At 49.4% G+C, this 12,402-nt stretch overlaps 1 protein-coding gene across 2 annotated transcripts in view; it reads left to right on the top strand.

The window, feature by feature from the left end:
- Window positions 1-436: 436 nt before the first annotated feature.
- LOC119973898 (interleukin-17 receptor C-like) overlaps window positions 437-12,402 on the top strand; it is an 87,166-nt gene continuing 75,200 nt past the window's right edge. For both annotated transcript variants that reach the window (XM_038812486.1, XM_038812485.1), the window contains exon 1: window positions 437-771. In XM_038812486.1, the coding sequence (XP_038668414.1) occupies window positions 667-771 (105 nt within the window). In that variant the 5' untranslated portion in view covers window positions 437-666. The remainder of the gene's footprint in view (window positions 772-12,402) is intronic.

The raw sequence follows: 12,402 nt of genomic DNA, 5'->3' as shown, positions 1-12,402 counted from the left end.
GCTGGCGGAGCGGGCTGCAGGAGACGGTGGATTAGGGGCTGCCTCCCGGGAGCAACCTGCTGCGGTGAAGGGGGAGAGCGCAGCGGCTGACAGAGCGGACCCCCCTCCCCACACACACACACGGATCCTCACCCCCACCCCTCGGATCCTCACCCCCACTCCCCGGATCCTCACCCCCACCCCGGGGTCCTCACCCCCCCCCCCCTCTCCCCACACACACACACCCAGCCCTCGGATCCTCACCCCCACCCCCCGGGTCCTCACCCCCACCCCGGGGTCCTCACCCCCTCCCACAAATCCCCACCCCCCGGATCCCCCCCCCCCCACACACATACACACCCACCCCCTGGGTCCTCCCCCCCCCCCCCCCGGATCCTCACAACACCCCCCCCCCCCCCCCCCCCACACACATACCCACCCACCCCGGGTCCCCATCCCCACCCCCTGGATCCTCACACCGCCTGACAGGCAGCGACAGGCTGTCCCTCTGCCCCCGGGAACCCGGCACATTGCGGATTGTTACTGAGAGAAGTTGTTGTTTGTTTTTTGTGCCATGGGGACGGTGACCTAGTCAGGTCGCTGCCGCTCCAACCGATTGGGAGCCGACTTTCTCACCCCGTCCTTCGCCTGAAAGAGCCTGCGTCCCCCGGGGGCCACCCCCCGGCCATGCAGCTCGACCTCCGCCCACTCCTGCTGCTGCTGTGGCTAGGCGGGATCCGCAGCCTGGAGAAGTTTCGCGGACCACTGCTGGAAGCCAGTTGTCCCCATGAGGTGAGACTCCCCCCCCCAGACCTTATTCTGGACCTTGATCTCTTGCCCCCTCCCCATTGATGTTTCCCTATCCCACCTCCATCCCCACCCTGTCCACCCCTTCCCCTTTCATCCTCTTCCTCCCCCTTCCCCACTCTCTTCCACCCCCTTCCCCACCCTCTTTCACCCCCTTCCTCATCCTCTTCCACCCCTTCCCCAACCTCTTCCACCCCCTTACCCACCCTCTTCCACCCCCTTCCCCACCCTCTTCCACCCCCTTCCCCACCCTCTTCCACATCCTCTTCCACCCCCTTCCTCATCCTGTTCCACCCCTTCCCCAACCTCTTCCACCCCCTTCCCCACCCTCTTCCACCCCCTTCCCCACCCTCTTTCCCCCCTTCCCCATCCTCTTCCACCCCTTCCCACCCTCCCCAGATACAGTCAATGAGTTGCTGCCAGGTATTTTTTTCTCTTTCATTATTTTCCCCAGAGAGGTTTTGGTGCCTGTGGCCAGGGCTGGGCCCCGGGCAAGTGAAATGGATTGTCTACCTTTATATGGGTGGATGGATGACCCCGAAGGCAGCGGTGCTGCGATCTGAACCTTTAACCCATCAGACATGGGTTCCATATGGGCGGCACGGTAGTACAGTGGTTAGCACTGTTGCTTCACAGTGCTAGGGACCTGGGTACGATTCCCGACTTGGGTCACTGTCTCTGCGGAGTCTGCACGTTCTCCCCTTGTGGGTTTCCTCCGGGTTATCCGGTTTCCTCCCACAAGTCTTGAAAGACATGCTTGTTAGGTGAATTGGACATTCTGAATTCTCCCTCAGTGTACCCGAACAGGCGCTGGAGTGTGGCAACTAGGAGATTTTCACAGTAACTTAATTGCAGTGTTAATGTAAGCCTACTTGTGGCACAAATAAAGATTAAAATTCCAGATAGATTGAAGTCATTGTGGAGAGACCCAGTCTCTCTTTTCCTGTGATTAGAAGGACGTGAGGATAGGATTAGAGGAACAGGGATGGCTGGAACGTTTGGTCGAATGCCCTGGTTTTTTTGGACTGTAGCCTGTATTGTAAATGCTGAGAGTCCAAACAGACATTGGATAAGTTTAATGATTTTCTTTTAAACCTACGTATCATGTGAACTTAAACTTTTTGTAAAAGGAGTAAGTTATGCAGGAGGGCCAGAAAACAACATTGCTGGTGAAGTGAGTTTGAGGATTTTGTGCCGGTACTGGTTTCCTACCTGGAATTGAGTTTTGGTGATCTCACACACTTAGTCACTGTATTATATGAGAAAATCATATTTGCCCTGCAGGTATTTTAAGGTGTGATGCACAGTTACACGATTAAGGTGTGTCAGCCTCTGATACCCCTGTCCTGTGTAAATGCCTTTTAATTATAAGGAAATACAGAAATGTTATACTTCAGTGGCGTGGAGATGCCAGTGCTGGACTTGGGTGGGCACAGTAAGAAGTCAGTCAACACCAGATTAAAGTTCAACAGGTTTATTTGAAGCTCCGAAAGCTTGTGATTTCAAATAAACCTGTTGGACTTTAACCTGGTGTGGTGGGACTTCAGTGGCACCATGGGTTTTGCATAGAGGAACACCATAACCCAGTGATAGTCAACACCTTATGTAATGCAGCAGACTTTACATAACAGGGTGTAGACAGACAGTTCAACTGACCCCCACCTCCCACCTCGAAACCAGCTTGGTGCAGCCTTGCCTATCTTGATATTAAGCTTCAGGGTAGAGAAGAAGGCATTTCACGGAGAGGAAAAATCAAACCCCCAAAAGAAGAACCCACTACAAATATGCCCCTCCCCTCAGTTGAGGGACACCCCCTTTGAGAGCGTTTCTCCCAACTCTGATTGTCTTCCCTTATCCCCACCCACTTCCTTCATCTTTTTTTGCCTCCCCACCTTCTCAGTCTAAATCTCACTCCATCCTCCAATCCTGCTTGACTAATGTGCTTGTTCTCAATGTTGGATGTGCATTTCTAGCAGAGGTTGAGTGACAAAGACTAGAATATAATGATCCAGTCATTAAATTATTTGTTGGATGTATACATTACAATTAGACAATTCCAACATCGATACTTGTCAAATCATAATGTACAACATATGTTCGATGTGGTGATTTTGATGCTCAGGGATGGCTGTCTGTCATGGCACCATGTGTGATGAAAACTGGGAAAACTTTAAAAATGCAAAAAGATGTGCAATTCTTATTTGCATAAATTATAAACTCGCAATATGTGTTGGAGTATGTTTTAAGTCAACAGCAACCCCCTAATTGAGATGGTTTGTATGAAGTCAACTCTTCCCCTTAATAACGCGCTGTCTTAGGGGGCGACACTGTGGTGCAGAGGTTAGCACTGCTGCCTCACGGCGCCGAGGAACCGGATTCGATCCTGGCCCCAGGTCACTGTGTGGCGTTTGTAAGATCATTTTGTGATTTATTGTTGTGAGGGCATGGTGGTTAGCATAAATGCTTCACAGCTCCAGGGTCCCAGGTTCGATTCCCGGCTGGGTCACTGTCTGTGTGGAGTCTGCACGTCCTCCCCGTGTGTGCGTGGGTTTCCTCTGGGTGCTCCGGTTTCCTCCCACAGTCCAAAGATGTGCGGGTTAGGTGGATTGGCCGTGCTAAATTGCCCGTAGTTTCCTAAAATGTAAGGTTAAGGGGGGTTGTTGGGTTACGGGTATAGGGTGGATACGTGGGTTTGAGTAGGGTGATCATTGCTCGGCACAACATCGAGGGCCGAAGGGCCTGTTCTGTGCTGTACTGTTCTATGTTCTATGTTCTAAGTGTATTCAGCTACAGCAATAAGTCTGTGTTTTGAAGCTGAAGCTGTGGCTTTCTGGAGCGGGCAGATAAACAGCCAATGACCGTGATACACATTGATACCAATGACATGGGTAACAAAGAGGGTGAGGTCCAAAAGCCAAATTTAAGGAGTTAGGAAGTAAGTTGAAAAATAGGACCTGAAATGTTGTGATCTCAGGATTATTACCAGTGCCATGTGCTAGTCAGAGTAGAAAAGCAGGATATATCGGATGAATACGTGGCTGGAACGAAAATGCATATAAGGAGGCAAAAGTCAGGATAAATTCAGAATTCAGCAAAGGAGGACTAAAAGATAATAAAGAAAGAGAAAATAAACTACAAGGGTAGACAAGTGAGGAATATAAAAACTGACATTAAGAGCTTCTTTAAATATATAAAAAGAGAGAGGTCAAAGTGAACATGGACCCCTCAGAAAATGAATCTGGGGAGATAGTTAGGGGAAACAAGGAAATGGCAGATATTTTACATCAGTCTGCACGGTGGAAGATACTTCGAACATCCCATTATTCTAAAGAATGCTGAGGAGGAATTAAATACAACTACTCGAAGTAGTATTAGTCAAACTAATGGGGCTAACGGAAGATAGGTCCCCTGGCCCTGATGGCTTGCATCCTAGGATTCTATAAGTAGCTGCTACAGAGAAAGTGGATGCACTGGTTGTAATTTTCCAAAATTGGTTGGATTCTGGAGGTTGGGAAAAATCACAATGTGACACCCCTATTCAAAAAGGAAGGGAAGCAAAAAGCGGGTAACTATAGGCCAATTAGCCTAACATCTATTCTTAACATCAATTACTAAGGAAGCACTAGTTGCACATGTGGAAAATCATAATCTAATTAAGCAGAGTCATAATACTGGATTCAACAAAGGGAAATAGCATCTGACTAATTTATTAGAGTTTTTTTGAGGAAATCTCATCTAGATTGGATAGAGGGGAACCAGTAGATGTAGCGTATTTGGACTTTTGAGAAGGTGTTCGACAAGGTACCTCAAAAGGTTGAGTTACATGATCAGAGCTCACGGTGTTAGAGGTAGTATACTGGCATGGATAGAGAATTCACTAGCAGACAGGAAACAGTGAGTAGGGATAAGGGGGTTATTTAAAAATATATATTTTTATTAAAGGCATTTTCACAAATATACAAACCAAAGAGAAACAGCAACAACATCAACACACAATATGCAATAACCATATCCAAATTGCCCCCTCTCCTCTCTCCAGCCCACTCACCCCCCCCTTTTCTCTTACCAGATCAAACTCCAAACAAAAGAAAGGACCCTCCCCTTCCTGCCGATGTTTTATTACTTCTTAAAGAAGTCGGTGAATAGCCTCCACCTCGCGAAGAATCCCTCACCCAAACCCCTTATAGCGAACTTTATTTTCTCAAGGTGCAGAAACTCCGCCAAATTGCTCCCCCATGCCCAGCCAGGCAGCTCCAAGTCCCGCCACCCTAGCAATATCCGCATCTGGGCTATCAGCGAGGCAAAGGCCAACAAGTCAGCCTCTCTCCCCACTTGCAGTCCCGGATCCACCATCACTCCACTTATTGCATCCCACAGGCTCGGAAGCATCTTCACCCCCAGGATCTTTGACGTTGTGTCCGCAAAAGCTTTCCAGAACTCCTCCAGCGTCTGACATGCCTTGAACATATGGCCTCCTGCGCACCACCCACACCTAACTTCTAGCCCTAATAAGAACCAGCTCATCCTGGACACCATCATGTGTGCCCCTATACCACCTTGAGCATATGACGAGGATGAATTCACCCTCCAGAACACCTCACTCCATACCCCAGCCTCAGAAACCCTCCCACCTGCGGCTTACTTTCTCCACCAAAATACATTCTCTCCATCAACACCCCATGTATGCCCTACACCCTGCCCTCCGCAATCTCCTCCTCAGACAGAATCTTATTCTGCAGCTTTGGGAACAAGCCCAGCTCCTTTCTCATGAATTGCTTAACTTGCAGGTACCGGAAACTATTTCCCTTTGGTAACTGATAGGTCACCTCCAGTTCCTCTGTCTCTGCAAACCACCCGCCACCCCCAATAAACAGGTCCTTGAAATACTCTATCCCCATTCACCCCTACTTCCTAAACTTTAAATCCAATCCAGCCGGGACAAACCTGTGGTTGCAGCAAATTGACGCCCAAAGGGACATGCTTTCCATTTTGAAGTGCTGGCGCACTGGTTCCAAACCCTCAGCGCTGACACCACCACAGGGCTTGTGGCGTACCTGGCTAGTGAAAACAGAAGAAGCACCAGCAAAATGCCCGCAAACTGGCTTCCTCCATCAGCCCTGCACCGACCCCTCCCCACTGCCCAGTTCCTAATCATTGTTATATTTGCTGTCCAATAATAATTCTGCAGATTTAGCAAACTAGCCTTCCTCTCTGCTTATCCTGCTCTACGAACATCCTCCTAGTCTGGGGAACCTTGCCCGCTCATATAAACTCCAATATCATTTAATGGCCCTCCATAAAAGGACATGGGCACAAAGATCGTAAGGTTTTGGAACGTGAACAAAAACTTTGGCAACACAGTCATATTTACCATCTGGACCCGCCCAGCTAATGATAATAGCAAAACATCCCAACTCTTAAAATCCTCCTTCATTCCCTCAACCAACTCATGCAGCTGCACCCAGCACCTTGCCACTTGTATCCCCAGATACCGAAAGCTCACCTCTACCAGCCAAGATGCAGCATCCCCAAACTGCTTCGCTGCCCCCGCACATTGATCGGGAACACCCCGCTATTCCCCGTGTTGAGTTTATATCCCGAGAACAGACTAAACTCCCCCAAAATCTCCATACTCCTAGCGAATTTCTCCACAGGGTTTGAAATATACAACAGGAGATCGCCCACAAACAAAAAGACCCTTCACAAACTCGGTCTGGTCCTCTCCTATTACCCCCAGCACACAGTCCTCCATACGAGTCACCAGCAGCGTTTATTTTCGCGTCCACGTTCAACGGCATGATTCACACTGCCCCAGACCTTTTTTAAAATAAGTGAGATAGAACCCTGAGACAGCGTCGAGGGGAGCTCCACCTTCTCCAATGATGTTTGCACATCCCGATTAATAGGGTCCCCAATTCTAGAATATAGAACATACAGTGCAAAAGGAGGCCATTCGGCCCATCGAGTCTGTACCGACCCACTTAAGCCCTCACTTCCACCCTATCCCCTTAACCCAATAACCCCTCCTAACCTTTTTTTGGGCAATTTATCATGGCCAATCCACCTAACCTGTACGTCTTTGGACTGTGGGAGGAAACCGGAGCACCCGGAGGAAACCCACGCAGACACGGGGAGAATGTGCAGACTCCACATAGATAGTGACCCAGCAGGGAATCGAACCTGGGACCCTGGTGCTGTGAAGCCACAGGGCTATCCACTTGTGCCACCGTGCTGCCCAATTCTGAACCAAACTTTTTATTAAACTCTGCTGGGAACCCATCCGGGCCCTTCTTCGACTGGATAGGCCCCACACAATCCATTACCTCCCTCAGCCCCATCAGTGCCCCCAACTCCTGCACCTTCCTCTCCTCCACCATCGGGAACTACAACCCCTCCAGGAACTTCCTCATGCCCCACTGGAAGCTCTGAACTGTACAGCTTCCGGTAAAAAGGCTCAAATACCCCATTCACCAGCCCCTCCCCCCCAACTCCGTGACCACCACACTGCCAGTACCTCTCATCCATCCAATCTCCCTCGCCGCCTGCCTTCTCTGCTGACGCGCAGCATCCTGCTTGCTTTTTTCCCATATTCGTACATCACTCCCTGGGCCCTGCGCTATTGCCCCACCGCCTTCCCTGTAGACATAAGCCCAAACTCCATTTGGAGCCTCTGCCTCTCCTTCAACAGCGCCTCCTCAGGTGCTGCAGAGTACTTCTGGTCCACCACCTGCATGGCCTCCACCACCCTCTGCCTCTCCACCCTCTCCTCGTGCATCCAAATCAAAATAAACCCCTCCCTCCCCCAATCACGACCTCCAGCACCTCACACACGTGGAGGCGGAGACCTCACCTGTCTTGTAATGTTCCACATAATTCCAGATAGCCAACCCAACTTTTTCACAGATCTCCTTATCTGCCAACAACCCCACATCTAACCTCCATTGTGGTCGCTGGGAGCACCCCCCTCTTTCCACACACAAGTCCAGTGCGGCGCATGGTTGGACAGCATAATCGGCAAATGTTCCGAGCCAACCACTTCCACTAACAACGCCTTGTCCAGTGCAAAAAATCAATCCGGGAATGCACCCGGTGGACATACGGAAAAAACAAAAGCCCCTTCGCGCTCGGCCTCTCAAACCACCGCGAGTCCACCCCACTATCCGCTCTGTAAACCCCTGCAACTCCTTCACCTTCACTGACACCTTCAGAGACCTGGGTCACAACTGATCAAGCCTGGGCGGTCTCTAATGGTCTGCGACCCCCTCCCACTAGGTGCCGTTACGCCTGTTCCATGTTTGTGGAAACCACTGCTAAATGGGCGGCTCATGTCCGGTGACTTGCCATTGGCTCGGCGCGGAGCCTGTTTTGGGACTCTCCCGGATTTTACCCGGCACGCCCGGATCCACGCCGGGAACAATGCAATCGCGCCCTTTGATTTTATGGTTCGTTGGAGCAGATTTAGAGAAGATTCACCAGGATGATTCCGTGTATGGAGGGATTGTCTTATGAACAAAGGTTAAACAGGTTGGGGCTCTACTCATTGGAATTTAGAAGAATGAGAGGTGATCCCATTAGAACAGACAGAATTCTTAAGGTGTTTGACACAGTAAATGCTGAGAGGATGTTTCTCCTCCTGGGAGAGGCTAGGACCAGAGGGCATACTCTCAGAATAAAGGGGTGCCAATTTAAGACTGAGATGAGGAGGAGTTTCTTTTCTGAGTGTTGTGGTCTTTGGAATTCCTCGTCACAGAGAGCTGTGGGGGCAGAGTCCTCATGTATATTTAAGGCTGAGATAGAGAGATTCTTGATCAGTAAGGGAATCAAGGGTCATGGGGAAAGGGCACAAAAGTGGTTGTGAGGAATTTTGGATCAATCATGATCCTATTGAATGGCGGAGAAGGCTTGAGGGGCCGAATGGCCTACTCCTGTTCCTATTTCGTTTGGTCTAAGGGGAAAGTTTATTCCTTTCTACCCTATTTATCTCCCTCCCAATTTTGTATACCTCAATCAGTTCCACCCTCAGCCTTCTCTGCTCTCAGGAAAACAATCCCAGCCCGGAACAGCCTCTCTTCTTAGCTGAAATGCTCCAGCTCAGGCAACATCCTAGAGGATCTCCTCTGCACTCTGTCTAGTGCAATCACGTCCTTTCTATAGTGTAGCAACCAGAATTGCACACAGTACTCCAGCTGTGGTCCACCATAACCTCCCTGCTCTCACACGTTATGCCTCGGCTAATAAGGACAAGCAGCCGGTATGCCTTCTTAACCACCTTAGCAACTGGTTCTGCTGCCTTCAAGCCTCCATGCACCCCAAGGCCCCTATGGTCCTCTGTACTTCCTAGTGTCCTACCATTCATTGTGTATTTCCTTGCCTTATAAGTTCTCTCCCCAAATGTAGCACCTCTCACTTTTCAGGGTTAAATTCCATCTGTTACTGTTCTGCCCATCTGACCGGCCGAAGGATAGTAAAATGTCTGATTCATTGCTTTGCACTGTGTAAAATTCAGTTACCTGTTTTACTAAAGTCAAATTATCAGTCATTTTGGATTCTGAGGCTCAGTTGGAGAGTATAAATAATTGCACTTTGACCCTTCGAAGAAAAACACCCCTCCCTTTTCCTAGCCCCGTAACTACACCTACCTGAAAATCCCTGGACACTAGGGGACAATTTGGCATGGCCAATTCACCTAACCTTCACATCTTTGGACAGTGGAAGGAAACCAGAGCAACCGGAGGAAACCCACGCAGACACTGGGAGAATGTGCAAACTCCACACATAGTCACCAAGGTCGGAATTGAACCCGGGTCCCTGGTGCTGTGAGACAGCAACCCTCAGCACTATGCCACCATGCCAAAGATGTGCAGGTTAGGTGGATTGGCCATGGTAAATTGCCCTTAGTGTTGGGTGGGGTTACTGAGTTATGGATAGGGTGGAGGTAGGGCCGGCCCAAGGTACCGGCAACTCGGGCAGTCGCCCGGGACGCCATGTGCTAGGGGGCGCCAGAGACCCGGGTCCCGCGCATGCGCAGTTGGGCCAATGCCAATCAGCGCATGCGCGGTGGCCGCCCTCCCCCAGGGCGGCCCCCTCCGCCCCCCCTCCGTCCGCCCCCCCGTCCCCACCCCCTCGGCCCCCCCTCGGCCCCGCCCCCCTCCCCTCGGCCCCGCCCCCCTCCCCTCGGCCCTGCCCCACTCCCTCGGCCCCCCCCGAAGGGCGCCGAAGTTCAGCTTGCCCGGGGCGCCAGCAACCCTAGGGCCGGCGCTGGGTGGAGGTATTGACCTTGGGTAGGGTGTTCTCTCCAAGAGCCGGTGCAGACTCGATGGGCTGAATGGCTTCCTTCTGCACTGTAAATTCAATGATGCTGCCCTCATCTATCTGCAAGTTCAAATCGTTAGAGGAAATACTGACCCCCGTCTGTCTGTCCTCATCACTCATTCCCCTCCTTCACTTCTTTGCCCCTCGCCTCATCCTCCCACCCCCACTGCTTCACCTATCAACCCTTCCCAAACTCTCCTTTGGTTTTCAGTCCCCCCCCCCTCCACCTGGATCCACCCACGTCCCCTTTGTACCATCCCTCCCTTCCACTAACAATGGTTTTTACCTGGGTGAGCTAAGGGGGTAGGGTGGTTGAGGTAAGTGGGCAAGGTGGGGAGGGCACGCTGGTGTGCGGTAGTCAGGTCAGGGAGGAGTGAGGAGAGGTAGTTGGGAGTGTCGAGGGGGGTGGAATCGGGATGGAGGGAGGGGTGTGATCGTATGGTTACCCAGGAGTTATAGACATTTCCTGGGTAATTATCCAGCTAAGTATGTCGGAAATGTCTGAAGCCTCTGACGTTAACTCAGACTGCTGATCAACAAGTATGTACAAGAGTGTTGCATTTCCGTGAATCACACTATTATTATGAAACAATATCCAGGGATTAGCACAGAGTTATCAAGTAATATATTGTGTAACAGCATCTTGGAACTAATTTTGCAATACTTCCTTCTCATTTATAGTAAAATGTTAGCGCTTGTTGCATCAAACAAGTGTCCTGTTACAATATTGCCTTGTTGCCAGTTCCAACACAGTCACAGTGATGAGAATAGCTGGAGGAAGTGTTTCTCAAGAAAATAGATTGTTAAAAGATTGTTGGAGCACCACTTGATGTCACAAGCCAAAGTATTCAAGCACACAACATGAGAAGAACAGGCTGGTTGTTGGTCTATGAATTCCTTGCAGAGTTTCTAAATTTAGTAAAAGCTAACCTGGTTTGAGGGATATTGACAGATGTAATGAACAGATGAGATTTGAGATGTGCTGTGATAAGCTGCTTCCTTAATCTTTTATGGTCAGGGACATCAACAACAACTTTGTTACACAGTCTCATCTATCTATTATTCTCCAACAACAACTTATATTTATATAGCACCATTAATATAATCAAGCATCCCAGGGCACTTCAGAGGAATATTATCGGACAAAATATGACACCGAGTCAAATAGAGATATTGGGCCAGATCTTCTAGTTTCTGGATCATTGAAAACCAGATATAACCTCTCTCCCCCCACAGAATTCCCAACGCACTATCTCCATGGGAATTGCCTGGGAAATTTGAACTTCCAATGGGCAATTTCCCTGCTCCCTGAGACCCTCTGAAAATGTCTCCAATTAGAGTGGGATACTTCTGGCATTTTCAACACAATTAGCGGGATAGTTAGCCAGGAATATTGCTTGAATAGTTGCTCAGAATATAAAAACAGATAGTAAAAGTTTCTACAAAAATATAAACCAAAAAAGAGTGGCTAAAGTTAATATTGGTCCTTTAGAGGATGAAAAGGGAGTTTTAATAATGGGAGATGAGGAAATGGCTGAGGAACTGAACATGTTTTTTGGGTCGGTCTTCACAGTGGAAGACACAAATAACATGCCTGTGACTGATAGAAATGAGGCTATGACAGGTGAGGACCTTGAGAGGATTGTTATCACTAAGGAGGTAGTGATGGGCAAGCTCATGGGGCTAAAGGTAGACAAGTCTCCTGGCCATGATGGAATGCATCCCAGAGTGCTAAAAGAGATGGCTAGGGAAATTGCAAATGTACTAGTGATAGTTTACCAAAATTCACGAGACTCTGGGGTGGTCCCGGCGGATTGGAAATTGGCAAATGTGACACCACTGTTTAAAAAAGGAGGTAGACAGAGAGAGGGTAATTATAGGCCAGTGAGCTTAACTTCGATAGTAGGGAAGATGCTGGAATCTATCATCAAGGAAGAAATATCGAGGCATCTGGATAGAAATTGTCCCATTGGGCAGACGCAGCATGGGTTCATAAAGGGTAGGTCGTGCCTAACTAATTTAGTGGAATTTTTTGAGGACATTACCAGTGCGGTAGATAACGGGGAGCCAATGGATGTGATATATCTGGATTTCCAGAAAGCCTTTGACAAGGCTCCCCACACAAAAGGTTGCTGCATAAGATAAAGATGCATGGCATTAAGGGTAAGGTAGTAGCATGGATAGAGGATTGGTTAATTAATAGAAAGCAAAGAGTGGGGATTAATGGGTGTTTCTCTGGTTGGCAATCAGGAGCTAGTGGTGTCCCTCAGGGATCCGTGTTGGGCCCACAATTGTTCACAATTT

The sequence above is a fragment of the Scyliorhinus canicula genome, chromosome 11 (genome assembly GCF_902713615.1).
Source record: "Scyliorhinus canicula chromosome 11, sScyCan1.1, whole genome shotgun sequence".
In the NCBI taxonomy this organism is placed as follows: domain Eukaryota; kingdom Metazoa; phylum Chordata; class Chondrichthyes; order Carcharhiniformes; family Scyliorhinidae; genus Scyliorhinus; species Scyliorhinus canicula.
This window is presented reverse-complemented; position numbering and strand designations above follow the sequence as displayed.